Source organism: Trichoderma harzianum (genome assembly GCF_003025095.1).
Source record: "Trichoderma harzianum CBS 226.95 unplaced genomic scaffold M431scaffold_12, whole genome shotgun sequence".
NCBI classification, from domain to species: domain Eukaryota; kingdom Fungi; phylum Ascomycota; class Sordariomycetes; order Hypocreales; family Hypocreaceae; genus Trichoderma; species Trichoderma harzianum.
This window is the reverse complement of record NW_020209260.1, coordinates 1,060,664-1,086,782: the sequence shown is the minus strand read 5'-3', so window position 1 is coordinate 1,086,782 and position 26,119 is coordinate 1,060,664. Positions and strand designations below refer to the sequence as shown.

General features: G+C 46.6%; 11 protein-coding genes across 11 annotated transcripts; 4 read left to right on the top strand and 7 right to left on the bottom strand.

Annotated features, from left to right (window-relative positions):
* Positions 1–1,024: 1,024 nt before the first annotated feature.
* On the top strand, positions 1,025–2,500 carry M431DRAFT_498668 (hypothetical protein; the record flags this gene model as incomplete). Its single annotated transcript, XM_024917719.1, has 3 exons — positions 1,025–1,040; positions 1,134–2,027; positions 2,058–2,500. 3 exons carry the CDS (start codon positions 1,025–1,027, stop codon positions 2,498–2,500), a joined length of 1,353 nt encoding a protein of 450 aa, XP_024771094.1.
* Positions 2,501–3,332: 832 nt separating this feature from the next.
* Positions 3,333–4,308, top strand: M431DRAFT_498667 (hypothetical protein; the record flags this gene model as incomplete). Its single annotated transcript, XM_024917718.1, has 4 exons — positions 3,333–3,527; positions 3,585–3,891; positions 3,915–4,050; positions 4,107–4,308. The coding sequence occupies 4 exons, from the start codon at positions 3,333–3,335 to the stop codon at positions 4,306–4,308; spliced, it is 840 nt and encodes a 279-aa protein (XP_024771093.1).
* A 99-nt stretch (positions 4,309–4,407) lies between these two features.
* Positions 4,408–5,038, bottom strand: M431DRAFT_93878 (hypothetical protein; the record flags this gene model as incomplete). The annotated part of the gene is made up of 5 exons (XM_024924524.1): positions 4,408–4,549; positions 4,620–4,645; positions 4,708–4,817; positions 4,869–4,894; positions 4,953–5,038. The coding sequence occupies 5 exons, from the start codon at positions 5,036–5,038 to the stop codon at positions 4,408–4,410; spliced, it is 390 nt and encodes a 129-aa protein (XP_024771092.1).
* Positions 5,039–5,512: 474 nt separating this feature from the next.
* M431DRAFT_511504 (hypothetical protein) lies at positions 5,513–6,986 on the bottom strand. The gene has a single exon (XM_024919666.1). It carries the CDS (start codon positions 6,908–6,910, stop codon positions 5,822–5,824), a length of 1,089 nt encoding a protein of 362 aa, XP_024771091.1. The 5' UTR covers positions 6,911–6,986; the 3' UTR covers positions 5,513–5,821.
* A 274-nt stretch (positions 6,987–7,260) lies between these two features.
* On the bottom strand, positions 7,261–8,462 carry M431DRAFT_94059 (hypothetical protein; the record flags this gene model as incomplete). Its single annotated transcript, XM_024924547.1, has 4 exons — positions 7,261–7,938; positions 7,986–8,155; positions 8,211–8,298; positions 8,364–8,462. 4 exons carry the CDS (start codon positions 8,460–8,462, stop codon positions 7,261–7,263), a joined length of 1,035 nt encoding a protein of 344 aa, XP_024771090.1.
* A 1,355-nt stretch (positions 8,463–9,817) lies between these two features.
* M431DRAFT_93229 (hypothetical protein) lies at positions 9,818–11,839 on the bottom strand (the record flags this gene model as incomplete). The annotated part of the gene is made up of 4 exons (XM_024924451.1): positions 9,818–10,122; positions 10,163–10,657; positions 10,711–11,685; positions 11,761–11,839. 4 exons carry the CDS (start codon positions 11,837–11,839, stop codon positions 9,818–9,820), a joined length of 1,854 nt encoding a protein of 617 aa, XP_024771089.1.
* Positions 11,840–14,106: 2,267 nt separating this feature from the next.
* Positions 14,107–15,674, bottom strand: M431DRAFT_540325 (hypothetical protein; the record flags this gene model as incomplete). The annotated part of the gene is made up of 2 exons (XM_024921066.1): positions 14,107–14,960; positions 15,039–15,674. The coding sequence occupies 2 exons, from the start codon at positions 15,672–15,674 to the stop codon at positions 14,250–14,252; spliced, it is 1,347 nt and encodes a 448-aa protein (XP_024771088.1). The 3' UTR covers positions 14,107–14,249.
* Positions 15,675–16,531: 857 nt separating this feature from the next.
* Positions 16,532–18,171, top strand: M431DRAFT_498660 (hypothetical protein; the record flags this gene model as incomplete). Its single annotated transcript, XM_024917717.1, has 4 exons — positions 16,532–17,111; positions 17,136–17,246; positions 17,342–17,523; positions 18,079–18,171. The coding sequence occupies 4 exons, from the start codon at positions 16,532–16,534 to the stop codon at positions 18,169–18,171; spliced, it is 966 nt and encodes a 321-aa protein (XP_024771087.1).
* Positions 18,172–19,330: 1,159 nt separating this feature from the next.
* Positions 19,331–20,521, top strand: M431DRAFT_123095 (hypothetical protein; the record flags this gene model as incomplete). The annotated part of the gene is made up of 2 exons (XM_024912174.1): positions 19,331–19,804; positions 19,875–20,521. Exons 1-2 carry the CDS (start codon positions 19,393–19,395, stop codon positions 20,519–20,521), a joined length of 1,059 nt encoding a protein of 352 aa, XP_024771086.1. The 5' UTR covers positions 19,331–19,392.
* Positions 20,522–20,741: 220 nt separating this feature from the next.
* Positions 20,742–21,782, bottom strand: M431DRAFT_8611 (hypothetical protein; the record flags this gene model as incomplete). Its single annotated transcript, XM_024923639.1, has 2 exons — positions 20,742–21,298; positions 21,353–21,782. The coding sequence occupies 2 exons, from the start codon at positions 21,780–21,782 to the stop codon at positions 20,742–20,744; spliced, it is 987 nt and encodes a 328-aa protein (XP_024771085.1).
* Positions 21,783–22,586: 804 nt separating this feature from the next.
* On the bottom strand, positions 22,587–25,112 carry M431DRAFT_93131 (hypothetical protein; the record flags this gene model as incomplete). Its single annotated transcript, XM_024924443.1, has 7 exons — positions 22,587–23,568; positions 23,627–23,748; positions 23,799–23,860; positions 23,925–24,154; positions 24,213–24,515; positions 24,568–24,608; positions 24,669–25,112. 7 exons carry the CDS (start codon positions 25,110–25,112, stop codon positions 22,587–22,589), a joined length of 2,184 nt encoding a protein of 727 aa, XP_024771084.1.
* Positions 25,113–26,119: the final 1,007 nt, after the last annotated feature.

Genomic DNA, 26,119 nt, shown 5'->3' with positions numbered 1-26,119 from the left:
AATAAAGGTAATATTTATATAATATTTTGGTATAATACTTTATATTTTATTTTTTTTCCTCCACGATTCAATGCCGGATGTGGAGAGTGATCTCAGCAAAAGTTAGCACGAATGCACGAGATGATGTTTTCCATCACACACACACACACACCTCTCTGTTACCCTCTTTTCTGCAACCTGAAACAACTACGGTTCTTGGAAAGCTTGAGCATCGTTGCTATTATTCGAGATGGCATCAGAGAAAGATACCACAGTCGAGCCGCTTTACCCGGAAGGTCGGAGAAAGCAATATCAGAGCACAGGTATCTCACCATGGGCCTGCTACTAGTGCAAAAGGTAAGTCTATCTACTGTCAGCAGGCGGCTTCTCTGCAGATTTCTGATCGCGCCTCAACGCCTACAATGTACTCTTTGGTAATATGTTTTCTGACTTGGGCATAGGAGAAAGGTTAAATGGTACAAGCTACTCGTATCAGCAAGGATCATGAACGTCACTGACCCATGGTGTGACATTGTGTCGCCACTATAACAGTGATAAAACAACTCCATCTTGTGAGATATGTATTCGAAACGAACAGGATTGCCGTTATTCATCGACAGCTCAAAAGCCTGGCTCGAAACTTGGTGATTATTATTCTGTCTAAGCGGTACCTGAATAAAAATTCTCACGGTTGGTAATACAGGGAGCTTTCACAAACGCAAGATCAGATCTTCTCATCGTCGACACAACGACCCGAATATACCTTTTCCGCAGCTACCCAAGAGAGATTCAGATGATCATTCGGGTAAAGGTCTGGACGTCGAAGACATCCCTTTACATCATCTTCTAGCACACAAAGCAAAGTCAAATAGTATATCAAGCTGGATATTACATCATTTCCATGAGAAACAGGCTTATTACAAGGAATCCGAAGAAAGTCGTAAGAGTTCCTGCTCTCCACAGGCACACTTCATCCCAACTCCACCAAAAACAATACAGCAAGATAATAGAACGTATGTTTGCACAGCGTCGGGCATATGTGAAGATGAGTATCTTCAATTGTGAGTTTTAAGATCAAAGTATTGTATCACGAAGGACAAGCTAACTACAAGTGTTTTACAGAATAGACTTATACTTCTCCGATCTCACTTCAGTTTCACTATTCCACCGACCAACCTTTCAACAGCGCATTGATAGCGAACTTGACCCTGAACAATCCACTGCTTTACTTGCTTCTACGTTCTCGCTGTCTGCTAAGCACCTTTGTAACGACAGAGATGATACTCGAAAAGAGGTGTTGAGTCCGTCCAAGTTCTACGAAATTGCGTCGAACTTGGTTCACAAGCAGTTGCGAAATTCTGGTGACAGATCCCCTCCATTATTCCTCCTTCAGACTTTTATCATGACAACATACTACAAACTGGTCAGTGGTGTTCGTGGGGTCGCATGGCGGTCACTGGGAGCGGTGATAAGACTTGCATACGAACTTCGACTTCATCTTGTCGACCTGCCTCTGAAACTGTCTTCCACCAAAACTGATATGGATCTTGTAGAGGTATGGGTGGCCAGAGAAGAAAGACGGAGAGCGTGGTGGACTATTTGGGAATTCGAGGTCTTTGCGACCACCATACGCAAGTGCCGACTCGGAATGGATCTAGAACAACATGCCACGCTTCTGCCTGTTGACGACAAATTCTGCTTCAATGGTGAGAAAAAGCCGAGTTGCTTCTTTCAGAAAGATCCCGTACTTCGATGGATAGAACTGAAAAATAGCGACAATGAAAGTGGCAGAGCCTGGTTCATAGTCATCAATTCCTTCATGCGAGACGCACATTCTCTCTCGAATGCATCCGTCCCTGTGGAATCTTCTAGCGATGAGGATACTGGATCTTACGGGGGTAATCGTTTAACCTCAAACCAGAGAAATGGCCAAGATTTTGAGAGGGCATCGAAACTCGCCGTGCTAGACAACTGCCTTTCTTGCTTTATGCTGTCGTTACCTCAAGAGCTTCGTTATCGTTCAGAGCATTTATTTTCAACCCCATCGGGTTAGGATCAAATGTATGCGCGATGAAGAGACAGTGAAAAGCAGACGATTCACGCAATGATTCAACTTGCCAAGATAATGATACTTCACAAAGATTGCTTCCGTAACGACTACCGAGCAGTCGAGAGAGAAGACGACGCAAACGTATTCAGCAACACGGCATCCTCGCCATGGCCAGGCGAATCCGGCTCACATCCAAATTCTGTATGGTCAAGGTACCTTGATGCCGCAAATAATGTGGTTAGAATCGTCCGAAACGCGTCGATCGACCACATTCGCTATGGAGACCCTCTTTTAGTAAACACTTTCTGGATCATCGCTGCGATGCAGCTTGTACAAAGAACATTTGCGAAAACAAAATCTGAGAAAGTCATGGCGCAGTCCAGCTTTGATTTGCTGCACCTGACGTTGATACAACATGAGCAATATTGGAATACCTCACCTGTACTTTTACAGAACTTGGATAAGCTATAAAGTACTCTAAGCAGCATAAGGGCTCATGTTGTCTCAAGGTCTTCTACCATGAATCAGCCCAGTGCAGCTCCGCGTTCGCCAGAAGAAGAGTTGAGTCCTCATGTCGTAAGTATGACCGGCCTCATGGTGGACACAGTAGTACTGACAGGCGCTTAGCATGGTGATACCAATCTGAAGAACAATGGCTCCTCACTGTGTAAAGATCTGGGAGAAAGTGAACAGAGCAATGCAACGGACTGCGTGCAACAGATTGACATGACAGCTTGTGAAGGCACTTTCTCACTTGATAGCGGCGATTATGTTTGTGATGCAAGCCTCGATGGCTCCAATCTGGACTTTACCTTGGATTTGCCAATTGATACCATTTTCTCCGAGATTTGGCAAAATTCACAGCACAATGATCTATGTACTGTTGATGACATTCTGGGGCCTTATATATATTCGGACAATTTGCTATAAGATATAGATAGCAAACACTTTGACAAGGAAGAGAAAAAAAAAGGACATGTGCTGAGAATTGATGATGATATTGCCGTTATCTCCTCTGCTCCCTAAATATGCTCTGATTGGAAAACGACTGTAAGAGTCCAGACGTGTATTTGGCCGATTGACTGATCGGTGGGTTTCGGTCGATTCTTCGGGCTAACTGCTGGTGAATGCTTCTCGGGCGAAATTTCGGGCCACGTCAGATAAAAGATCTCTCATTGCATAACAATAATAAGAGTTTAGGATTCGTACTTATCGATTGTTCTTTATAATCATCAGGCCATCTGCTTTTCTAAGACTCATGGATGAGATGCTTCCAGTTCCAACAAACATTTCTTCATCGACCATGGCACGCAACTGGACACACCTGATACGCTTCATAGCAGATGAAGATAATCAGATTCATCTGGGTCAAGTCGATCCATCCGTTAATCCAGATGTCGGATTGGACACCTACAACGGAAAGCGTGTTCAAGCGCGTCTAATAGTTGGATCGGCCTTTGACAGTACTGTAACAGACAAAATCATGACGGTAAAGCAGGTGGGCTTATTACGATCCCACATTGCAGTAACTCCCTCAAATAATAATACTTCGCAGCTTCTAGCGCCGTTAGATTACCACGAGGTTCCTTTAGTTCGCTGTCTTGGACTCAATTACTACGACCATGCTATCGAGGCAAAAAAGCCCATCCCCAAGGAACCAGTGCTCTTCATCAAGCCTAGAACTGCAATTAGTTCACCGTATCCGACTACCATCAATGTCGCTAAAATAGGACAAGATTCTTCCAGCGATTACGAAGCGGAGCTTGCGTTCATAATTGCAAAGGACGGAAGGGATATACCGGAAGAGAAGGCGGGAGAATACGTTCTTGGATATACATGCAGTAACGACGTATCTGTCAGGAGTCAACAGTTCAAGAATAGCCAGTGGTGCTTTCCAAAGGATTTGACGGATCAGCCCCCATAGGACCCGTTCTGGTCAGTCCAGATACTATTGGTGACCCAGGCAACCTGGCAATTCGGGCAATATACAATGGAGATACAGTGCAGAACTCAAATACCAGGTTTGCTCCTAAAGCTCTACAAGTATCCGATCATCTTAACTCACATATTACTATAGGGAACTTATCTTTGACGTCAACAAGATAATATCCTTTTTATCGCAAGGTACAACACTTGAACGAGGGACCGTGGTCATGACTGGCACTGGTCCAGGGATAGGATCTCTGAGGAATCCGAAGATATTTCTGCGAGATGGAGATGACATAAGAGTAAATATCGAAAGAATTGGGACGCTTATCAATAGGACATACTATGAATAGAACATGAAACATATCTATATAACCATATCACTCCAATAAACATAATACAAGTACATCAACCTAGTATTGTAAGGTATCATACAGCTCGCATGTAGCTCATCAGGCGCTGACTTCAACATCTCCTTCCCAGTGAATTTTTCTTTCCAAAAAAATGTCTGACCTGGCGGAAGGTATCTCGTCGAACAGTGATGCTTTTACGAAATATTTGCCAGGCAGCTTTTCGGGTTGACTGAAAAGAGGACTATCAAACAGCATTCCAGTTAGCGTTGTCTTGTTAATAGTATCATAACCATGAAAGGAGCCCGGCAGACCTTCCACATGTTTGACAAAATGTGCGCTGATTAACGACGAACATGAGTTAGTATTGGTCCTAATAGTATTGATACTCATAGAACACACCGTCACTGAAGCTTTGGATGCAGTATTGTAATCGAGGTATTGCTTTGCGGAACTCTTAGGATCACTAACTGTGAAGTCTTTTTCCTCTAGAAAATAGTTGATCGAGAACGCTATTTCCTAGTTAGACAAGTGGGATGAAGTTTGAGGTAGACTTAACGGACGTCCACCTGAGCGACGACAATTCGAGCTACCAGACTCATCATATCAGCATACAACGTGGAAGTTCCATTTAATTGATGGCGTACCAATGACACGCCAAGGTTGCAGAAGGAGCTGCGTTAAGCGTGACGGTGATAGAGCCACAATTGCAAGTACCGCTGTAAGACGACATGGCGAGGATCGCGTTGACGACAAGGGATATCGGCTGAATCAGAATAAGTGAATTGCAATGACAAGGGAAGAATATTAATGAGATTAAAAGTCTATGGCTCACTATAACATTAAATGTTGAATTTCAGCAATTACGCCTACTTATGTTCCATCCTGCCGAACATCAAGGATACGAGCTCCGTATTTACCGAGGTTTCGGTACATGAGACGGTAGGATTCTGACGACGCGGTTCAATTACCAGGGATAATTTGAGCGTTCAACTGGTCTGGTGATCGATCATTATGGCCATCAATACGACTCTCAATGCGACCACAGTATGGTATATTCATCCACTATTTTCTCTTTCAGCCGAAACTAGATCGGAGATAGGACCTAGCGACTCATGTCGCATGCTCTTACAAATCCTGCCACACCCTATCTTCTGAATCACATCTCGTCTGTAGAAAAAAAACTGTTTGTTTGGATCAATGGCATAGACTGACGAAAAAGCTATTAAATACATGGGTTGGTTCAGACAAGCCGATTATCTGATATCTCCCTAATTAGTTTCCTAGCACCCACAACTTCCAGACTACCACCCTTCAACTCAATACCTTCTATTCTTGTTAAAGTAAAAGAGAACATCATGTGGTAGGAGTTCCCGGTTAGCTAATTATACCGAGGTATTATTCCCCAGTTAGCTAATTACGCCGAGTTGTTTGTATAGGGATGCAGTTTGTAGCTTTCCACGATCGGGACAATTAAATCATCTTATTGTCTATGCATGCAACCTTCAACCAGTTCCTAAAAGATCAACGTCCCTCTTTCCGACTGAAAACTGAACTGGAAGCTCGTGGTACCTGTAACAATGCCCATTGTGTTGCGAATTTTAGGATGATGATATGTCTCCAGACTCTGTAAGTCTTCTCGACTACAAACCTTCAACTGTTCCAAGATTTCGGCCACGGCGGCGTAAAGTATATCTAAGTTTCCATCTTCAATCTTGACCGCAATACCAATTGCGCCCAAAGCCCCAAGGCTTTCGGTGCGCCCGGACTTACGCAGTCCGATCCCATAGCAGCCATCGGCCCCGACTTTGCCGATGATGGCGCCATTAAAAGCACGCATAAGGAGCGTATCAAATCTGCCCTCGCCGCCAACCATCTCAGGGTTTTGGAACATGGCGTTAAATATCCGCCCCATATGCTGTACTCTTTTGGCGGTTGAATTGCCGCTTGCCAATGCATCTGATGCTTGAGCAAATGAAGCATAAATCTTAGCAAGATGGAAGAGGGGTAACGCAGGAGCTGGCATATTGCAACCGTCAAGCCCCCACCGAACATCTTGTTCCTCCAGACCTGCCAATTCTTCCACCACCCGCCTAACTCTACTCTGAATCGGATGTGTGAGAAGGTGATAGTCGTCTGAGGTAGCGGCAATAGCTTTAGCACCAGCTAGCATACCCGCGTGTTTTCCGGAGCAATTGTTATAAACTCCGGTTGGCTCGAAACCACGCCTTATCCATTCTCGGGCGATGGCTAAGTTGATTGAGGGATGACCACCACAGCGCAACTGATCTTCGACGTGCCGTGATTTCGCGAGCATTTGCTGAGCCCGTGCAACATGCCGTTCTTCGCTGCTGTGTGAAGCACACATAAGTGCTAGATCAACATCATCAAAGCCAAACTGTTCAAATGCACCAGTTTCCACAACCGCCAGCGCTTGAGCAGGCTTGGCTGCAGAGCGAAGCAATGTTATACGCGAGGGATCGCCAAGGGAAAGTAGAAGCTGCCCAGTAGAGTCCACGACAACAGCATGGACCAAGTGCTTGTTTTCGACAATGCCGTTTCTGTCGATGACGACATAACTGTCGTCATGGGATGGTATTGTCATTCTTTTACACCAATGCAAGAGACACCGATGTGCTTTTATTAAGGCCTTGTGGCGGGTGAGTCAATGCAATGTTAAAGAGCAGGCCAAAGAGAAATTTGAGAAGCTAAATTGATGCAGCCATTATCTCCAAAAAAAAAAAAAAAAGGCCCACATGTGCGGAGGGCGCAACAGTTGGAGCCAATAGTGTATTAACCAAGTCGCAGAACCACAACTGAGCATGTTTCTAAATGAAGTCCTTGAGTATAAAACCCCGCTATCCTTCTTCGCTGTTTGAGTTTCTACTTCATGTAAAGATTGTGATTCGACTTTATTCAACTACAACTCATGTGGTACAAGAAATGCCAACAATCTCATGCCTTGTGGCCCGGCTTAATGACCAGCCGTGTTCCGTGATTTTCTCCATGCTTCAGAATCCTCCACGCCTCTCCTGTTTTGTCTAATCCCCCAATAATAGTAAGAGGGAGCGAAGTGAGCTGCTTCTTGGCCAAAGCCTTCTCCATAAAGTTCCACCAGAACCACTCTGTAAACTCACTATTCTTCTCATCCAAGTAGTCATCAATATACTGGGCAAAATGTCCCGTAACGCCTGCAGGCAGTTCAACCCCTGCTCGAACACCCATCGTGGATAAAAATGAGCCGCCACCCAGAGCCGCCAGTATCGCTCCGATTTTGACTTGATCCTCTGCAGAATCAGCAGCAGCAAAAACAGCCTTGAATGGTCCCAATGCAGACGCTGCAGAGACAACATCTTCTGAGGTGCGGTCTACAAAATGCGTAACACCAAATCGCTCTGCGAGTTCCTTGTGGCGACCAGAAGCGACACCGACAACCTCGTACCCAGCATGTCTGGCCAATTGAGTTGCGAAAATTCCTAGCGATGATGATACGCCCCAGATGAGAATCTTTTCGCCAGTGGCAGGTGCACTGGGTATTTGTGGCCTGTTCAAGCCAAGATGAAGGACTAGAGCACTCATCGTCGTATAGGATGTAGCGATATTGGCAGCTTCGTCAAATGATACATCACTTATCTAGATATCATGGCAATTAGAGATATGTTTATCGCACCACTGTTTACAAGAAGGGTTACCTTTGAAGCTAATCGTTCAGGAACAAGGCAATATCTCTGATATGCGCCAAAACGAGAGTCATTTCGAAGAACCCCAGTAGTATTGGTTAAAATGTGGTCTCCTGGCTGGAAGCGAGTAACGCCAGGGCCGGTCTTTTCAACAATTCCAGACGCAGAAACTAGTAGCCTTGTTAGGAAATGTTAACAATAGTGCGGGTTCAGATAGAAACCTACGGCCAATAACAGTTGGGTACTTGAGCTGAATAGGAATGAGGCCCTCTTGTATCTTCCATTCTCCAGGCTGAACTGCTATAGCTTTAACCTTTACATCTTGATTAGTATACCCTTGGGGACTATTTTGGAGAACGATGTTGAGATTAAACGAACCTGTATCAACATCTCACCTTCTCCAGGCTCGTGTATATCTGCCAGTCCAATCTTTGGCGGCTCGCCAACCCCAGTTAACCATAATGCCTCATTCGCCATTTTGCGTGCTGTGACTTCTTTTCTTGGGAGAAGATTGAATTTGGAGAGTTAGGGGTGAATAGAGCTTCTAAAGATAATGAGTTCTATTTAATGCATAGTGAAGCTCGACTATTATATCTCAAACAATTCATCCCGATATATGAGTGTCTATACATCCCAATCTAATGAATACCATTTGTCATTCCTTACTCAAGTCTATCCGAATCTGAAGTTTCATAGCTACTGTTCAACAAGAAGTGATAAATCGTCTTGTTTAGCTGCATCTAGATCTGTGTAATTCCGACCGTAGCGTAATTTTCGGATTTGTAATCGGCGCGGGCAGCACCATCCAAATGCAGCCTCACGAAATGGGAAATTTGATTGGAGCATTTATAGAAGTGTTTCCACTAAAGACTATGGAATCAATCCATACTCCTGATCTGCTAATGATGAGAAAGCAGATTAGCTAACAAGCGCTCGCTTGATTGTCTATTGAACAGGGGTTTGAAGAGTTGGGAGACTATGGAAACAGAAAGCGGCCGCATTTACCCAAACTAGCCATTCAGCCCTCTAGCAACCTTGAGTACTATTCAGAGTATGCTTTTTATCTAACTGAGTAGTTGTGAAAAGAAGAATAATGAGCTAAGTACCTCGCGCGTTTAACCACCCAAACTTTACGAGGTTGCTCCAACATATTCAGTTATAGCAGTCCAACTACTACACGTTGCGATAACGAGTTTTGTCCTGTCTGTTCATTTTTGAGGTGATGACTATGGATTCATTACAGGAAATTTATGAAGTCATATGATATCAAAATTTATGTTTTCATAGCCACACAAGGGCAACTGGCTCTTTAATGTCCATTACTAATGAACAGTGTATAAAGACAACATGGGCCAAAGTCTCAACCTCAGCGAATAATGGCGACAAGAAAAGCGCGGTCGGTCATTAAGACAATATACATCTCTATTATCTCCTTGCCTGAGTATAATCTGCATTTGCTTCCTCTTCTTCTTGTCTCTCATCGCGTGTGGGCTGTCACACGTCATTTACAAGAGCCGATGTTCTTGCTATACATCTACTGTCGCTACATGCCCACTTAGTGACTTCATTAATTGACGTTTAGCAAGACATTCATCATCCAAAAACGAACAATAGTTTATCATCATCATGTGTGATATTCCTCGTTACGCGAGACGCGTCGACTATCTTTTTAAACTAGGTATTGTCCCCTTCATCGCTGAAACTAAATTAAGTACAGAGCAACCATAAATATGTATGCAGGATATCAATCATTTGGTAATAAACACAGTTCTATCCACAACCTTGACCACATCCCCAGAATAACTTTTTTTTCATGTGCGTAGATGAGCTGCTTAAGCAGAAGCAGCGGCAGGAAGGAAATGGGGGGCGTTGAGGAAGAGACCCATTATCACACCACCGAGGGTACCGGCAACGGGGATGGTCATGATCCAGGAGAACAACAAAAGTCCAACTCGCTGGAAGTTGACGGCCTTGAAGGTGCCGTTGCAGAGACCAACACCAACGGTGGCACCAGTGATGCACATGGATGTAGAAACGGGCAGAGAGTACTGAGAGAAGACGAGGACGGTAATGGCAGCACCCATCTCCATGGAGCAACCACGAGAAGGAGAGTGGTAGGTGATCTTGTTACCCATGACTATATGACGCGTTAGTGAATCAGACTCAAACTAGGAGACGGAGCATAGAATGAAACTTGCCCTTCATGATGTTGTAGCCGTAGGTGCAGAGACCGATGGAGATCATGGCAGACAGAACAGCCAACTGCCAGACGGGAACGGGGGCCTTGGCGGCGGCAGCGTTACCAGTCTTCCAGGCAGAGTAGATGACGGCCCAGGGGCCAACAGAGTTACCGATATCGTTGGCACCGTGAGCGAAAGAGGCAGTGCAAGCAGTCAAAACCTGGATGAATGAATAGGTGTGCTCGACCTCGTTGGGGAACTTCTGGGCAGCGGCGTAGACACGCTTCATGCGTTCACCATCGGGGGTGCCCTCAGCACCGGTCTGGGCAGCGTGGATATCGTAGTAGAGACCATAGAGAAGACCGGCAGTGATCATAGCGGGGATACGGATAGCAAGGATCTTGATGTTCTTGAATTCGTAGATCTCACCAGGGCCCATGGGGTTGTCACGGAGAGTGCGCATAGCCCAGCCGATAGGTCCACGCTTCTTATCTAATTACGAGTTAGTACAGCTTGTTTGTGTCTCCTTTGATCTCCAAACTTACATAATCTAGCATTGAGGCGGTTCTGGTTCTCAGCCATGAGCTCGGCGTAGGTGGGCCTGGCAGCCTCAACAGCAGAGATGTTCTTCTCGGCATCGGCGGGGGTTGTCGTGGCATCCACGTCATTCTTGAGGGCCTCGCCGTCGAGAGACTCATCAACAGAGTTGCCGGAAGAGTGCTGGTCATCCTTGTGGTGCTGAACAACAGCGTAGTCGGGAACGGCAGCGGTCTCAGCATCGGCGGGAGCAGGGCGGTTCCACAGAAGAGGTCCGAGGATGAACATCCACCACTTGACGGTGTAATCCTTCTTCAGGATCTTGGCGCGAGCAAAAGGAACAAAGAAGATGGCGGACAGAAGCGCAACACCACCGCCAGTGCCCATGGTGACAGCGGCAATGTACCACGCAGGCTTCTTACCAAGACCCAAGTTGGGAGAACCCTTGTAGACAATGGACAGAGTGCAGATGGTGGCGGCAACTAGGAAGAAGAAGGGAGAGGAGTAGACGGCCCAGGGTGTAGGGTTCTTCCTGACGTGAACGACAAAGCGAATCAGGAGGAAGATGGCGGCAGCGAAACCACCAGAAATGGCCGGAGCCATACCCAGGCCAGCGAAGATGGCACCAAGACCCTTGCCATCATTCCATCCCCATTGAACCTTGCTAGCACCGACAGTAGCAACACCGACACCAGCGACAGCAGAGATGAGGGAGTAGGTGGAAGAAACGTGAGCGGAGTGACGAGTGCACCACATGACCCAAGAGGAAGCGGCGGCGAGGGCGCAGGTGAAGGCGAGCATCTGGACACCGGCGTTGCCCTGGAAGGCAGAGTTGGGGATGATGCCGTTCTTGATGGTATCGGCCGTTCGGGCACCAACAGTGATGGCTCCGAGCATTTCGAAGACGGTACCGAAGATCATGGCCTGTCGGTAGGAGATGGACCTAGATGAGACACTGGTGGCCCAAGAGTTGGCAACATCGTCTGTAAGAGAGAGAGCATATGGGTTAGATATTTTGCTGTTGTGAAATTGTGAAGCTTTGTAAAGAGATTACTTACTGGCACCGTTGTTGTAGGCATCCAGCATGGCAAACAGAGTGCCAATGGCAAAGATGTAGTCATACTGATGGAGCACCATTTTGACGGATGTGCGTTTCAGCAACCCCAAGCTGTAGGAAGGGTGATCCTGCAAAGATTGGAATGGGGATAGTAAAGAGTCAAGCCGGAAGAGAAGTCCAAGGGCAGTCGCACAGGACGCTTCTTAAATATTATATCCCCAGCTCTAACTCGTACGTGTACTACATATGTAACCTGCACCCAGCACCAGGTCCCCTGGGTACCAGCCCAAGAGTGCATATTCTCCTCGGTCCAGGTTCCATCGTTATCCGCATGCTCCATAGCCACTATCGTATTGTGCGTCCCACGCACGACAAGAAGGAAGACAAGAGGCAAGATGGGGTAGAAACATCGTGGTCCTTTCCCCGTTGGGACACCGACGTCGTCAATGCACACTTTTGGGCAAAGAATAGATCAGCATGTGGCAACGGATATTGGCCTTAGTCCTGAAGCAACAGCTGTCTGATGGAAAGTGTTCGTGGAACCTTGCAAAGTTCCAAGCTCTAACGCAGACAGCATCAGGCACGACGTTGTTGGTGGCAGGGTAAGCCTCGCGCAGTCCGTCTCCCTATCACGTCCCCAGGAAAATACACGTGGGTTCGTCGACAGCTCTCAGCGGTAGATCGATGCGGCCCCCAGACTCTTGTTCGTCGAGATGGATCCACCGGCTGAGCAGACTTGCTGCGGCCAAGAGATTCCCGAACCGGCCATGTAGGCCGCCATCTTCTCAAAGCTGGACCGAGTGTCGCGTGAACGCCCTGAAATGCAAATAATGCGGCCGGGAAGCGGACAAACAGATGAATCTCCTCATCCATCTGGCCGGTCGAGACTCTGCTTCTCTTCAGTCTTCTTTGTTCATCTTCCGTCTGTCCTTATCTCCGTGTCTGCTTCGTCAGAGAGGAGGGCCAACACCACCACCACCACCGCTATCGAAAAACGATAGCCAGGGTCGAATCAGACAGGCTATCCCAAAACCAGCTCAAGTCCCTCGATCACGACAGAGCACGTGCCTCGGCCTCGAAGGAACAAAGCCTTCGTCTGCGGCCTTGCCAAGACTGGCAACGACCCAAGTTAAACCGCAATAAGGTTGACCACTTACATTCAGTGTGGATAAAGTTAACATTTAAGCTTGGCATCCAGTCCAGCGCTAGCTCGTTGGAGCCGTTCAGGGGTGTGTCACTTCCCACGGGGTGACAATGGTGGCCAGGTTTGCTTGCCCAGAAGCCTCTCAGCGGAACGATTCAAGGCTTCCAACTGCTAGTAGCTCGGCATAACGTCTACTCCCATCCAATTCAATACGTCTCGGGATACTGATGACCAGTCATGATCAGATTTCCTCACCACCCTGGCACACGTGCGGCGCTTCGGTGACCGGAAAGCGATCAACGGCGCAGCCAAGACTCGATTCATTGCTCCATAGCGCCACGGCCAAGGCGGCGAGGTCCAGTATTTAGAGATTTCACACCTCATTCGCCCACTGCTTCGGTGTCTCTGACCTGACTTCGGTTCATCTGCTGGCTTGGCAACTCTCAGCCGCCTGCGGGAGGCAAAAGAGAAAAAAAGAACTGGAGCAGAAAGAAAAAAGTGTAAAAAAAGAGGCATCCAATTCAACTAGCCAACCACTAGACAAACACGCTCAAGGGCCAATGATCGACCCACTCCAAGCATTGCAACCATTCCTTCTCGTAAGCCCGCGTTTTGTCCATGTAGGCTTATCGCAGTCCTCCCCTCGAGCACGTGTCTCATTGAAAGAGTCGGGGTGTTTGTGGATCTGCGCTGGTATTCATAAAAACTTTATCTCTTCACTTTATTAGCACATGGCCGCAAATCTTCAACTGCGCGCCTCGCAAGCTGATTTGCCACCGTATCGCCTGACCGAATTACGACGTCTAGATCATCGATTGACGGTCTACTTATTTGCCAACACAAAGCAAAAAGATGATGAACTTGTGATGCATGAACAAAGAGAAGCAATTATTCGAGGGAACCAATGAGAAAGAAAACAATAGCCCCAACGTCATATCTCGATCTCTTCCATCTTTTATTATGCCGTGACAGGATAATAGCACTGGCGCGCGTCTAGAGCTGGGCACTAGAGGTAGGTACAGTGCCAGGTTTCACCTATCGACAGCCCTGGAGCTTTATCTCGAGACATGGAGCTACCCTGTACCACTCAGAATCATTTTGCAACTCAGCGATATCATGTCTGCATCTCGGATCAAGTCAGAATAAACATTGCTTGAGTAGATGAAGTGCTATACGAATAAACAAATTTTGTGCGGTTGAATGCTTCTGAAATTTACTCTATATAACGTTCTCTAACTCTATATGCATGGTTGATACTACGTTCAATTTTACTTCCATATTGAACGAATTATGATGATAACCTCTGAGTCTACCGACACAGTTCCATGTTGGTTAGAATCAGCCCCTCATTGTGCATACCTCTCCAAGCCAAATGATATTATTACAATAGTTTGCGAAAACTCATCCACTTTGCAGCGATATGTCTGATCTACCAAGTTTTCCAATTCTGTGTGCCGCACGGCCAAAAACCCCGACGAAGAAATACGCTTCATCCATATATGCGGATCGGGTGCGTCCCACAGCCCGTTCGCTGCGGTAAAGATGATGCCACCAGGACAATCGGACCACCCTTTCTGCAAGACCCGAAATACGGAGCGGGTGATGCCAGCAGTGAGGCAGGTCCTGCGTATCGACTCGGCAAATGTCCAGGATTGCCAAGCAGAGTAGACTGTTCCGTCCATGAGGAGCCCCACGTAGTCGTACTTGGTGGTGCTGATGGTCTGATCGATTGACGGAGGCGCAGTGGCATCCATGGTCTCTTTCGTCGTTCCGGATTTCCTGCAACTCTCTGTAGCCGGAGGGTCACTGTTGTCAGTGTTAGGGTTGTCTTCAGCCCCGCGGCCTTGAGATATATCCAGCACGGTCCGTTCCCAGAGCTCTGTTGCCCACGACGTAAGCACATCGAGATTACTTTCAGCTTGGCCCCTTGCGCGGATATCACCATCGAAAAGTCCTACAATGGTATATACTAGAAGAGCTTGGAGGCGAGATGGCGCCGTCATGGGACCAAATACAAGATCCTCTATGGGTCGTGCATCTTTAGAATTACTGACGAGCTGTGCGGCACGACTTTGGAGGATACGCAGAGCCAGTTATTTTGTTGCTAATGTGGAGTTTGTGTATGCAGCGGTAACGGTATAAGCATCTTGCAGGCAGTCTGGGAAGCCGTTGAACGTCTTCTGTTGGCTCAGGTGAATGAAAGGGCAATGACCTTTTACAGACCACTGTTTTAGCCAAGCCATAGCATGCTCGGGGAATTGTCGAAGTGCCTCTTCGTTGAAACAACCGCGAGGTCGGACGGAGCCGGCATTGTCTGTAATGACCCAGGAACTTGGAGATAGAAACCACGGGTTAGACAAATGAGGAGCCAATATAGGTTCACCTCCAGTGGTAACAGAACGGGATTCAGTCAAGAGTGAAGTGGAATCGTGGGTAAGACGGTCTCTGCTTTCGTAAGTACTATCTACGAGGATCTGTTCATGGTAATGGCCGTTCGCCGTGGTACTTGAAGCACTGAAACCGGCAGAGTTGCCGAAAGATCCGCACAGGTCCTGATACACCGTTGGTGGGCCATCAGAAGAGAAGACGAGCTCAACGGAAGGAACGTAGGAGATTCGAAGAGCAGGATATCGACAGACAAGGCCTTTCTCGGCGCAACGGGTGCACGTTGGGATCTGGCGGGAGCATCTCCGCATGCCCTTGGCACAGACAATGCAGGAGACTCGCCTCACATGCCGAGGGTCCGCCCGGGATGTGTTATGCAGGTCCATTACGCCCGCGTGCTGCAAACAAGCGGCACGATACGATATGTTCCATTAGTTCATTGACTGGAAAAAGAAGCCATAACGAATGACGGCAGAGGTCAAGTTGGTAATAGTCTGCGGCCTCGGAATCCGTGGTGAGGCGTTTGTCATCATCCGGGATGGGGCTTTGCGGGATTCTTGTCCGCAAAGCAAATGTGCCCATTAGTAACAAACGCAGCAACTACCTATCGACAAAAAGGTCTCGTTCTAATGTGAAAATCCTCTGAATATCTACTGTAGGCCAGATAATTCTATGACTTTTTCGTGCCGTGGTCCTCATAGTGGCTAGGCAAGCCAGGTTGGCCGAGTGTTGTTAAGCGTTCGTCAAGCCAGTTCAAAGGGCGTTCCCTATGTGTCAATAAGGTGCTCTGTAAGCTAATTACTACTAGATGATTAACTTACATTTTTATTTTTTGCTTTTAATTAATCTGTCAATATGTTATTGCTACTATAATTTCCTATTAATGACTAAGTATTCAGTAGTATTAGTTGACTTTCTTGGAGCGACACCTGCGGACAAAATGTCCGCCACGAGCGGCCCCGCACTAGGACTGCTCGAAAGATCCAAGATACGTGTAAGCAAAGGTACGCAAATCCAAGGATGAATAGAGAGATTGTAGATTACAAATGGTGTAGATGGACAATATTTTTTGCAACTGATGTCATTGTTTCTATCTTATATAACACATAGGAACTTGTCAATCAAGTCAACAATGGACTATTACTATCTCTGTTATCAGACTGGATATGTTATTGTATCTCTTAGATTGAATCATTATATCAAGGGGCCTATTTGCCAATTGAAACAAAATAGAAGTGGAACAATGGGCCTACCATCTATCAAGAACATCCGCAAGGCGGCCTACCCAACCATCGATCCTAAGCGATCAGAGAACAGCCAGGCCGGCCGAACTGTCCCCATCACCGGCGGCCATTCGGGTATTGGATATGCCATTAGCAAAGCCTTCATTTTAGCAAATGCTAAGCGGATTATCATCTTCGGCCGCAGAGCCGATGTTTTGGAATCGGCCGGTAAACAGCTGACAGCAGAGGCCAAAGAACTCGGATCACCCACCATTGTAGATACTGGCAGTGGTGACATTGCTGAGACCGCCTCGGTCAAAAAGCTGTTTTCTGGGTTGAAAGAAGATGGTATTACCCTTGATGTCTTGGTTCTTAACGCGGCAACTGGAGGAACGTCAAAAAAGATGGTCGACATGCCTTTGGACGAATTTTGGGGCGACTATCATATCAACGTCCGCTCTACCTTTGACCTGATTCAACACTTTTATCATCAAAAGTCTGGAGGTCCAAAATATGTTGTCAATCTTTCCACTCTAATCGCATATGTCTGGCATTTGTCAGGCAAGCCGTCGTACGGATTGACCAAAAACGCTAGTCTGGGTATCGCCCAACAATTCGCCTAAGAACACGAGGCGGAAGAAATGCAAATCGTTACCTTTCATCCAGGTGCTGTTCTCACGCCCATGAGTCGCGCAGATGGATTCGATGAGAACTCTCTGATTAACTGGGATAATGGTGAGTCAACCTTTTCAGCCTGGTCCCTTGATTCAAGAAGATTGTCTCGCCTCTCTGTACCATACTCAAAGGTCAGCTGCTAACTCGCAGAGAAGAAAACTTGCCTGCTGCCCTAAGTGTCTGGGCCGCCACTCCTGACGCTGCCTTCCTGCACGGCCGCTTCATCTGGAGTAACTGGGATGTTGACGAGCTTAGAAGTGGCGAGGCAGCTAAATTGATTGACAGCGATCCCAACTATTTGAGGATTGGTGTCAGTGGTCTCACAGAGAAAGATGCGGTTGCCACTCTGATGAAGAAGCCGTAGAAATAGTCTGACTTATGCTAGAACACCTTTCGGCCAGGAAGTTTTCAGGCCTGATTAGCAGAGTTATGGTGGGCCATACTTTTAATATTTTTCCTAAATAGCTATCTACTCAAATTCGTCTGATTAAGAATTGCTTTTGAAGATGTGATCCGGGTTACATCAATGCGATACCACCAATGCCCACTTCCTCGTGAATGCGGTGAAGCTTGGAAGAAGGTCTCATAGAACTATCCAGTTCCTTCTTTTGCGAACTCTTAATGACTGTATGGCTGAATACGTAGAAAGTCTCTTTGACATCCTTGTAAGTGTGCCCACAACGTTTCGCCGAGCAAGACTGGGGATGGTGCCGTCCTTTCCAATGAGGGGCCACACATCAACTTCCGCAGAATTACGTTGTGGAACTCGGCCACCTTATAAATGATGCCGGAATAGTTGATATGTCAAAATTTGTCAGGAGTATTTCCAACTCTATTTTTCTCTGAAAATTCTGTCAAATCCCATGTGACGCTTCCAAGTATGGCGATTAAGAGACACTCTGTCTCCCCCAAAATCTCATTGGTGTTTCTAAAGAAGCTCCTACGCGCCCTCATGGACCTTTCGATTACTTATTGGATAGATTAAGAGAAGGAAAAAAAAGGCTTTGAGAAGTTTGAATCATCATTTCTATTTCTTTATATTAGTTCGACCAGTGGAATACCTTCAGCGTGCTCTGCTGTCTGTCTGAACATGTGTTGTAGTCTTCGAGAAGAGTCCTGACTTTATTGTTGAAAGCCAGGAAGCGGCGTGATTATGAGATAGATATGCCATCATAGTAATACCCGGAAACGGATGAATTGTAATCACTGTTTACCACGACTGATCGTGAACCGGCTCTCTTTATAAACATTCCGACTAAATGATGGAAGAGGCGCCCAAAAAATCTCCGAGCCGAGCGTCGGTTTCTGACCCAACAAAACTGCAAGCCTGATTGGCGAGTAAGGAGGAAAGTCTCCGCTTTGACCATTACTAACATGACTAAAAGAGGCTTTCCAAAGAGGGTAGCACGTACCCTGGCCATAAAAGCGGGACTTCTCTGATGGTATACGTAGCGATACTTTGACTATGGTGATCTCTATTGGGCACGAAGAGTAGCTCTACTTTGCCGTTGGTTCTAGAATCTCCATATTTATAATCCAATCCGATCACGCAGCAGAATCCGTGACGATTTTCTGGCGGCTAAAGTCTCACAGTCTTGAGACTCTCGACTATCGCTGACATATCCGGGAACATACTGTTAAGTGCCAGACCAATGGATTGCAGCACTAGAGAAAGATGCAATTAGTGTATTTCGTTGCGTTGCATTATCTGACCTAAAGTATCTTTTTTTGTTTTGATGCGCCAGTTTGATGAATACAAATCTTAGTAATTGAGTGGCATCATCATAGCCCTTTGTCCCCGAAAAATTGCAAAGTCCGCGGCGTCTCGCTTTACCCCAAGAAGTATAATGACATATCTAAGTAGGGGGCATCCAATTGCATCTCTTGCCTCTGGGCTGGCCTCTACAAATGCGGCAATTGCCTAGCTAGAAAGGCGGTGGGATCAGTAATCGTGGCTACAGAGCATCATTACGCTCGCAACACTTTCTACCTGTCGGACTTGTGACCTCATGAGAGTCTAAATGCTATGAGACATGATTAGTGAACGGTGTAAAGGAGATCGAGAAGATTTACAATGCAACAGGATATATAAAGAGTTGGCAAAGTCTCCCTCTCAGATTATTCCATCATTCAAATCAGCAATTCACACACATATCACACATATCACAACACAGCAAACAGCATTAAGATAACTCAATAATCCACCATGTCCAAAGTCATCCTCATCTTGGGCGGAGCCGGAGCTCAGAACTCCGCCGTGGCCCGCGAACTGGTCAAGAACGAGGACTTTTTGGTCAAAATCCTGTCTCGAAATGCCAAGTCGGAGGAGAGCGTCTCTCTGGCGGCCATCCCCCGCATCACCGTGGTTGAAGGCGACACTTATGACGAAGACAATCTCGTTTCTGCATTTGAGGGAGTCTACGGTGTATTCGTCAACACCAACGGCTTCGCGATTGGTGAGAAGGCAGAGATCTTCTGGGGCATTCGCATCTACGAGATTGCCTACTGGGCTGGTGTCAAGCACTTTGTTTACAGTTCTCTACCGTTTGTGTCTAAGAAGTCTGGGTTCAACCCCAAGTATCGTGTCCCTTTTGTCGATGGAAAGGCAAAGGTTGTCGGTAAGAAACTCATCACCATAACCTGACTTAACATCCCTAGGGGGAGCACTAACTTTCCCGCCCTTTTTAGACTTCTTGAAGGCTCAGCCAACCGATAAGATGAACTGGAGTGCCATTGAAAGCGGTCCCTATCCCGAGTCCCACCTTGCTACATGGTCTCCCGCCAAGGGAGACGATGGTGTCTATGTCTTCCGCATGCCCATCGAAGCTGATGGTGCTATGGCAATGGTAGGATTGGTCGACTTCGCCTGGTTTGCTCGATACATGTTTGAGCACCCCAAGGAATTTGAAGCAGACTTGCTCAGCGTTGGCATTGACCACGTAAATGGTAACACTATTGCTGCCGCCTTTACCGCGGTGACTGGAGAGCCTGCTCGCTTCGAGCCTCTACCTCTCTCCGCAGTGGCCGAGTCGTGGCCAAAAACCAAGATTGGTCTGGCTGGATCTCCAGGCTATGAAGACCCAACACTCAAGACCATGGCTGAGATGTTTGTTCCTTGGTTCACAATCTGGCAAGAGAGCGGTGGTAACAAGGGCCTTTGGACTAAGGACTATGCTCGCTTGGACAAGATCCACCCTAAGCGCATCAAGACCATCGAGGAGTGGATGCGTTCAGTCGGCTACTCAACTGAAAGATATCCCTCTGCTTTAAAATCCGGGCTCTTCGACGACTCAGCAGCTGAGGTAGAGCTGGTCAATGACGGCAAGAAAAACTAGACAGAATATCATATAGACAAGAAGCGAAAGTAGTTAATGTTTTAGCATAGCAATTTATTATTTATACTGTAACCATCAGCTTTAACATCTCTTTTATTAACGTGTCATGTCAGTACCCGCAACAATGCATCCTGGTCAAGATGATATAGATCTATTATTGGCATTGCTCATAGTCACCTATACTATACTAAACTTTAACATCAGGATACACCTCCTCTCTTTATGACAATGCAATTTGCTGATCAACAAAGGCAGTGATAGTCTCTTCCGGTGAAGTCCAGTTCACCTTGAGATACTTGTCTGTAACATCCCTATCCATGGTCATGGTTGGCTCCTCCTGAGGCGCAAACTTGATGGCCAAAGAAGGATATTTCGAGTTGATAAAGCTGGCGTACTGCTTCCAGGTGTAAAGAGGACCAGTAATGGGCAGCTCAGTTCCAGAGGGAACATCGGCATCAATGATTCGTGCCAGTGCGAGTGAGACGTCGCGAACATCCACCATCAGGTAAGGTGTCAACGGAGCATCCGACTGCAGAGTCATCCACATAAGGAAATTCACTCCGCTGAGCTCGCTCGAAGATTTTTGCACCAGGCTAGGTCCAAAGACCTGAGAAGGATGAACGCTCACAACAGTAAACTTGGGGTTCTCCTTCTGGATCCAGTCGCGGTAAGCTTGGTGGGCAACGATTTTGCCTGTCTGGTACTTGAGAAGCTGGCCAGGTAAGCCCTCAGGGAAAGCCATTTTATAATCGACAGCGAACTTTTCGCCGGTATTGGCTACCAAACTGTTAGCTTATTCGGCTAATTCACGATGTTGTTGTGATAACATACCCTTAATGTGGAAGGGATTGCGCATAACGCCATCCATGGGCATCAAAGACAAAAAGGACGACACAATGGCAACTTTTCGAATGCTGGGTTCCTTTTTGGCAGACTCAAGAATCGACAAGGTTCCATTGACCGCAGGATCAACAAAGTCTCTTTCCAGCTCTACTCCCTTGTCGACCATTGCTCCAGCCAGGTGGAAAACATAGCTGACACCCTTCAGAGCATCTTGATAAGCAGAGGGCTGTGACATATCCGGTACGACGGCATATTCGATCTTATCCGCAGCAGAAGGATACAGCTCCTTAATTAACTGAGACTTTTCCTGGCTCCTCACCGCGACACGAACACGGTGACCGGCTTTGAGGACATCACCAACAAGGTGAGTTCCAATGTAGCCAGTGGCTCCGGTAATGAAAACAAGGCTTTCAGACATTTTCAAGTGTGATTGATAGTAAAAAGTTATCTGCTGGCGATGATAGAAGTGGTTGATGAAGAGGTGATGTATCAAGCAGGTATCAAGCAGGAGCTCAGTAGCAAGAATGAGCGCTGCTTTTATATTCGTAAACAGCGTTTCTATCGACTCTATGGACTGCCAAAGCAGTTCATCGGTATCATCGCTTCCCTCTTATTTCTCGCACATAACGGACTGCAATCGTCCTTGAATTGGCAAGAACGTCCGGATTCTATGTCAATAATTGGATGGGAAACGTTAAGCGCTCACTCATCTGCTCGAAGATTATTATTCACAACTTTTCTTTTCGCCCCATCAGAACTATGCTGTAGGGTTCAATGGATAGGATCGGATTAGTGAACATGATGCTAGGTTCGGAGATACTAGTGTGTGGAATATCCGTCTGGAGGCAACTCTCTCCGGAAGCATCGCTTCAAGGAGATACGAAGATATAATTGGTTTAATGGAGTGCAATAGTGGAGTTTCTAATCTGCACTTCATTTGACTTGAGCAGCTCTTTGCAAGCAACTCTCTCCGTGGCAAGTCTGTCCGTTGCAATGAGCCGTTGCCACCTTGCACCTTGCACCTTCAGTTATTTATAAAGTAATCATTCGCGCAGTTTATTTAGACTCCTCGATAATTCACCGATCTAACTCTTGAGGAAATTCTACCAATTCGCCCTATTGCGTTCCGATACATAATCTTTGCTGTCGCGAAAGCTTCTTGGGTATTTATTTGCACGATCTATGAGAATTATCCTTTCTATAACCCATTCTATAACGCCATCTACCATGTAAAGCTCTCCTCATAATAGTCTATATTGTGATTCCCATTCTTTAATGCATCGACAACCGCCAACCTCGAGTCATCTGCCATTTTAGCAGGTCCGCATGCTACGATAGCCAAATTACTGCCCTGAGCACCGCGCGCTGCCGACATGATGACTGAGTGAATATTTGGTCGGCCAACGTGTTGCTCAACCTTGCTTGGCAAATCATTCGTGCCAACGTCATCCCCGTGTGAAGACATGTAGAGATGCAGCGATAACATGCCTGTGTCAAGGGCGCTTTTGGCCTCTTTGGAAAGAACATCTCGTACGAATGCAGGCTCTCGAACTGCCCAGTGTAGCTCGATTGTGGTGGGTTCTTTCATCCCGTCGCAAAGAGAGTTCAAGTATGAGAGAGCAACGACAACTCCGGATCCGCCAGCAATAAATACGACTTGCCGATGCTCCTGGAGCTGTTGTGTATGGCCATACGGTCCGTCTACCAGTACCTTGAGAGGCATCGAGCTCGACTGTTCGTCAGCCAACATGTCTCTGAGGCGCTCAGTGAAGCCATTGTATGGCCTAATAAGGAATGACATGTATTGTTTCTTTGGTTCAGAGGCTATGCGCTCAAGTTGTATCTCTGTGGCAATCGTCGGTGAAGTCAAAAGCGGCTCTTCTTCATCCGAGTACTCCGATGCCTGTGGAAGCTCGCCCGAGGTCGATGCAACGGTAAATGGATGGCTTTCCCAAAAGCGCGTGTCGTTCAAGACCGTCAAATAGAAGAAATTGCCGGGTCGGATTTTGTAGAGAGCATTATCGGTGGGGATGGTCAAACGGATGATGTTCGCGGAGTCGCTGTAGCTGGCCAATGCAGTAGTTGACCAACGTCCAGGATTGTATATGATGATTCGCAAGAGTCTCATTACTCGATCAATAACCCAAATAAATGCTGGGACCCAAAACAATGCGTCGTATTCCCCATTAAATATTGAAACATGTCTGTCGCTGTGTTAGCTTGATTGACGGTGTTATCACACGGTGGAAGCAGCATTCTTACCCGAGCATTGTGAAGAGGATAAGAATAGAGAGTCCGATATGTATGATGAGAAATGCTTCATAGAAGCGACGTCGTGTCCAATAGACGGAAAGTATTAATAGTGCACACATAGCGATAGTGGCCTATTGATGAGTTAGAACATTCTTCAAGCATGGGCACTTGGCTTTCATACGATTTGACCGGCGTTCCAAAACCACATGGTAAACCACCATGAATAATAACTCCAGCCTCCGTCTAGGTAGATATTAGTATTCAGAGACGCATGTTAGTCATATAAATGGAAGTTACATCAACTCACTCATAAAGATAAGAACAGTGTAAAGAATGGAATGAACAACGGCTTCAAGGGTCGAAATTCGGGCACACCATCGGTGGAAGTTGTTGTATGTTCCGAAATCCCAGCCAGTAAGCCACATGGCAACATTATTTCTCATTCCGAACAGCCAAATAAAAGGAAAATTAGCAAAGGATATTATTCCTGTCCGATCCGACACGTAGCGCAACACCTGCTTAGTTGGCGTTTCGAAACTGTGGAGGTGATGAGTATGAACGCCTAGAAGCATTAGTGAGGAGGGAATTAGCCTACTAGAGATTTTCATCAATGATTCTATAGCCATGTATGCAGAACACAATGTTCATTATAAGAAACAGTGTAATTGTGAATGACTGGATGCGCGGTGGGATCGTGGCCCACCACACGTTTTGCGCACATCTGTATCCAAATGTCGCGGGAATGGTGACGTTGCGCTTGAACCACGATCCTGTTTCTGTCCAGATTCCGACAGAGTCAAAGGTGTGCTGTCTTCCATATAGTTGAGAAATTGCTAGATGGACCTTGTACGCGACGCCTACAAACACCACCGCAGTCCAGAATACCATTACTCCGATACTAAAGTTGCGTTAGCTAAGCCTCGTTGCTATTAGATCGTAAGAAGAATTACCCATAGAAGTAATGATGTCTCTGGGCATATTTGACGGCATCCTAGGAAAAGTTAATATTGCATAAGAAGAGACACAAGCGTCAACAGATGAGTCTACATACCAAGGTATCAAACCAGGAAATGAACCACTCAGGTGACGGGATCACCACCTCTGACGACGTGTTTCCAGCGTCAAACGAATCATTCTTGCCGACTTTCCTCAATCCGGCTATCTCTTCATGGGTGTAGTCTGTCTTAAATGCCGGGATGGGGCTCCCGAAAGAGGCATAACAAGTAGCATTGTGGTGTTGCAGCGCAGAGTTGCGCGTCTCTGCTCCACAATTCATATCGAGACATAGATACTCTGATGATAACGCGAGGCGGCTTTGGCACGCCTGTCGACGAGGTGATGCTGCGGGATCGACATCGTTGAATCGCGCAGACTTGAGAGAATTCTCGCAGCTCTTCACGCACAGTTTAGGTGAATCTTTGGGAGAAAGGGGTTGAGCGTGAGAGAGATGAGCAAGCAGCGATAAATAGAGGGTTGCTTGTGTGAAACGTCTCATCGCGCGACTTTCGATGCAGCATATTGGTGCCAGTAGGCGATATTGTGATGAACCTCCAAACCGGCCGTGATGCTGCGATATTTTAGGTCGTGGATCACAAGCCGAAAATTGGAAACATCAGCTGATTCGGTGCCTCTGCACTCCCTACGGCACACATTAATTCGCTCCGACCCATGATCAACTGATGGCTTATCTGATTGATAAGATCCACCGACAGCCGAAATTTGCTCAACAAATCACATCTCTGTTCCTGGTTGACAAAGGCTGGTGCTCGTATAAAGTCTAGCGTTCTTAGTAAGGCATGTAAGAGCCGGATCAGCCGATGTCGGCTATTGTTATAGAGGCCGGAGTCTCTCTGAGTTGACCGTGCTCAAGGTGCAGCTTACAGCCCTACTCCTTATTTCTATATATATTTCTTCGTTGCAGTTTAAACCTGACCCTTTCATACCCCTTTTTTATTTCCACATTTGAAGTATCAAGAAGCTTAACTGTTTTTCCGGCAACGCGGTGTTTGCCAAGCTACCGACTTCACTAGAAATATTCACCACGTCGCTGAAATTAGAATGACCTTTTCATTCCAACCGACGGAAGTTGAGTAGTTTCGCTGTTGAATTTGAAAATAGTGATTCTCTTGCGAGCAAAGTCATCTATCGGATGATTGACGGTCACGAAAAGGAGATGGCAAAGTAAATAAGCGCTTATCCGCACCGTATCCGCACCGTATCCCGGTTCGCATTCTCGTGTACGGAGTAATTTGGAAAGAAACGAATTGCTATGCGTAATTGCGATATCCGATAGCGTTGAAGACGATCTTTTGTTTAGAGCACCGTCTATTTATGAAAAGGGAATGACACGCTTGGTCAGCAGTGCATGTGCATGGCTTAGAGAGGTTACTGCATTGTGTTAGGTTATCTATGAAACAAAACGTTTCGCATAATTACAGTCATCTGCCACTAAAGTCTCGCTCAAATTACTTAAAATGGGACAACACAATTGCTATAAACATA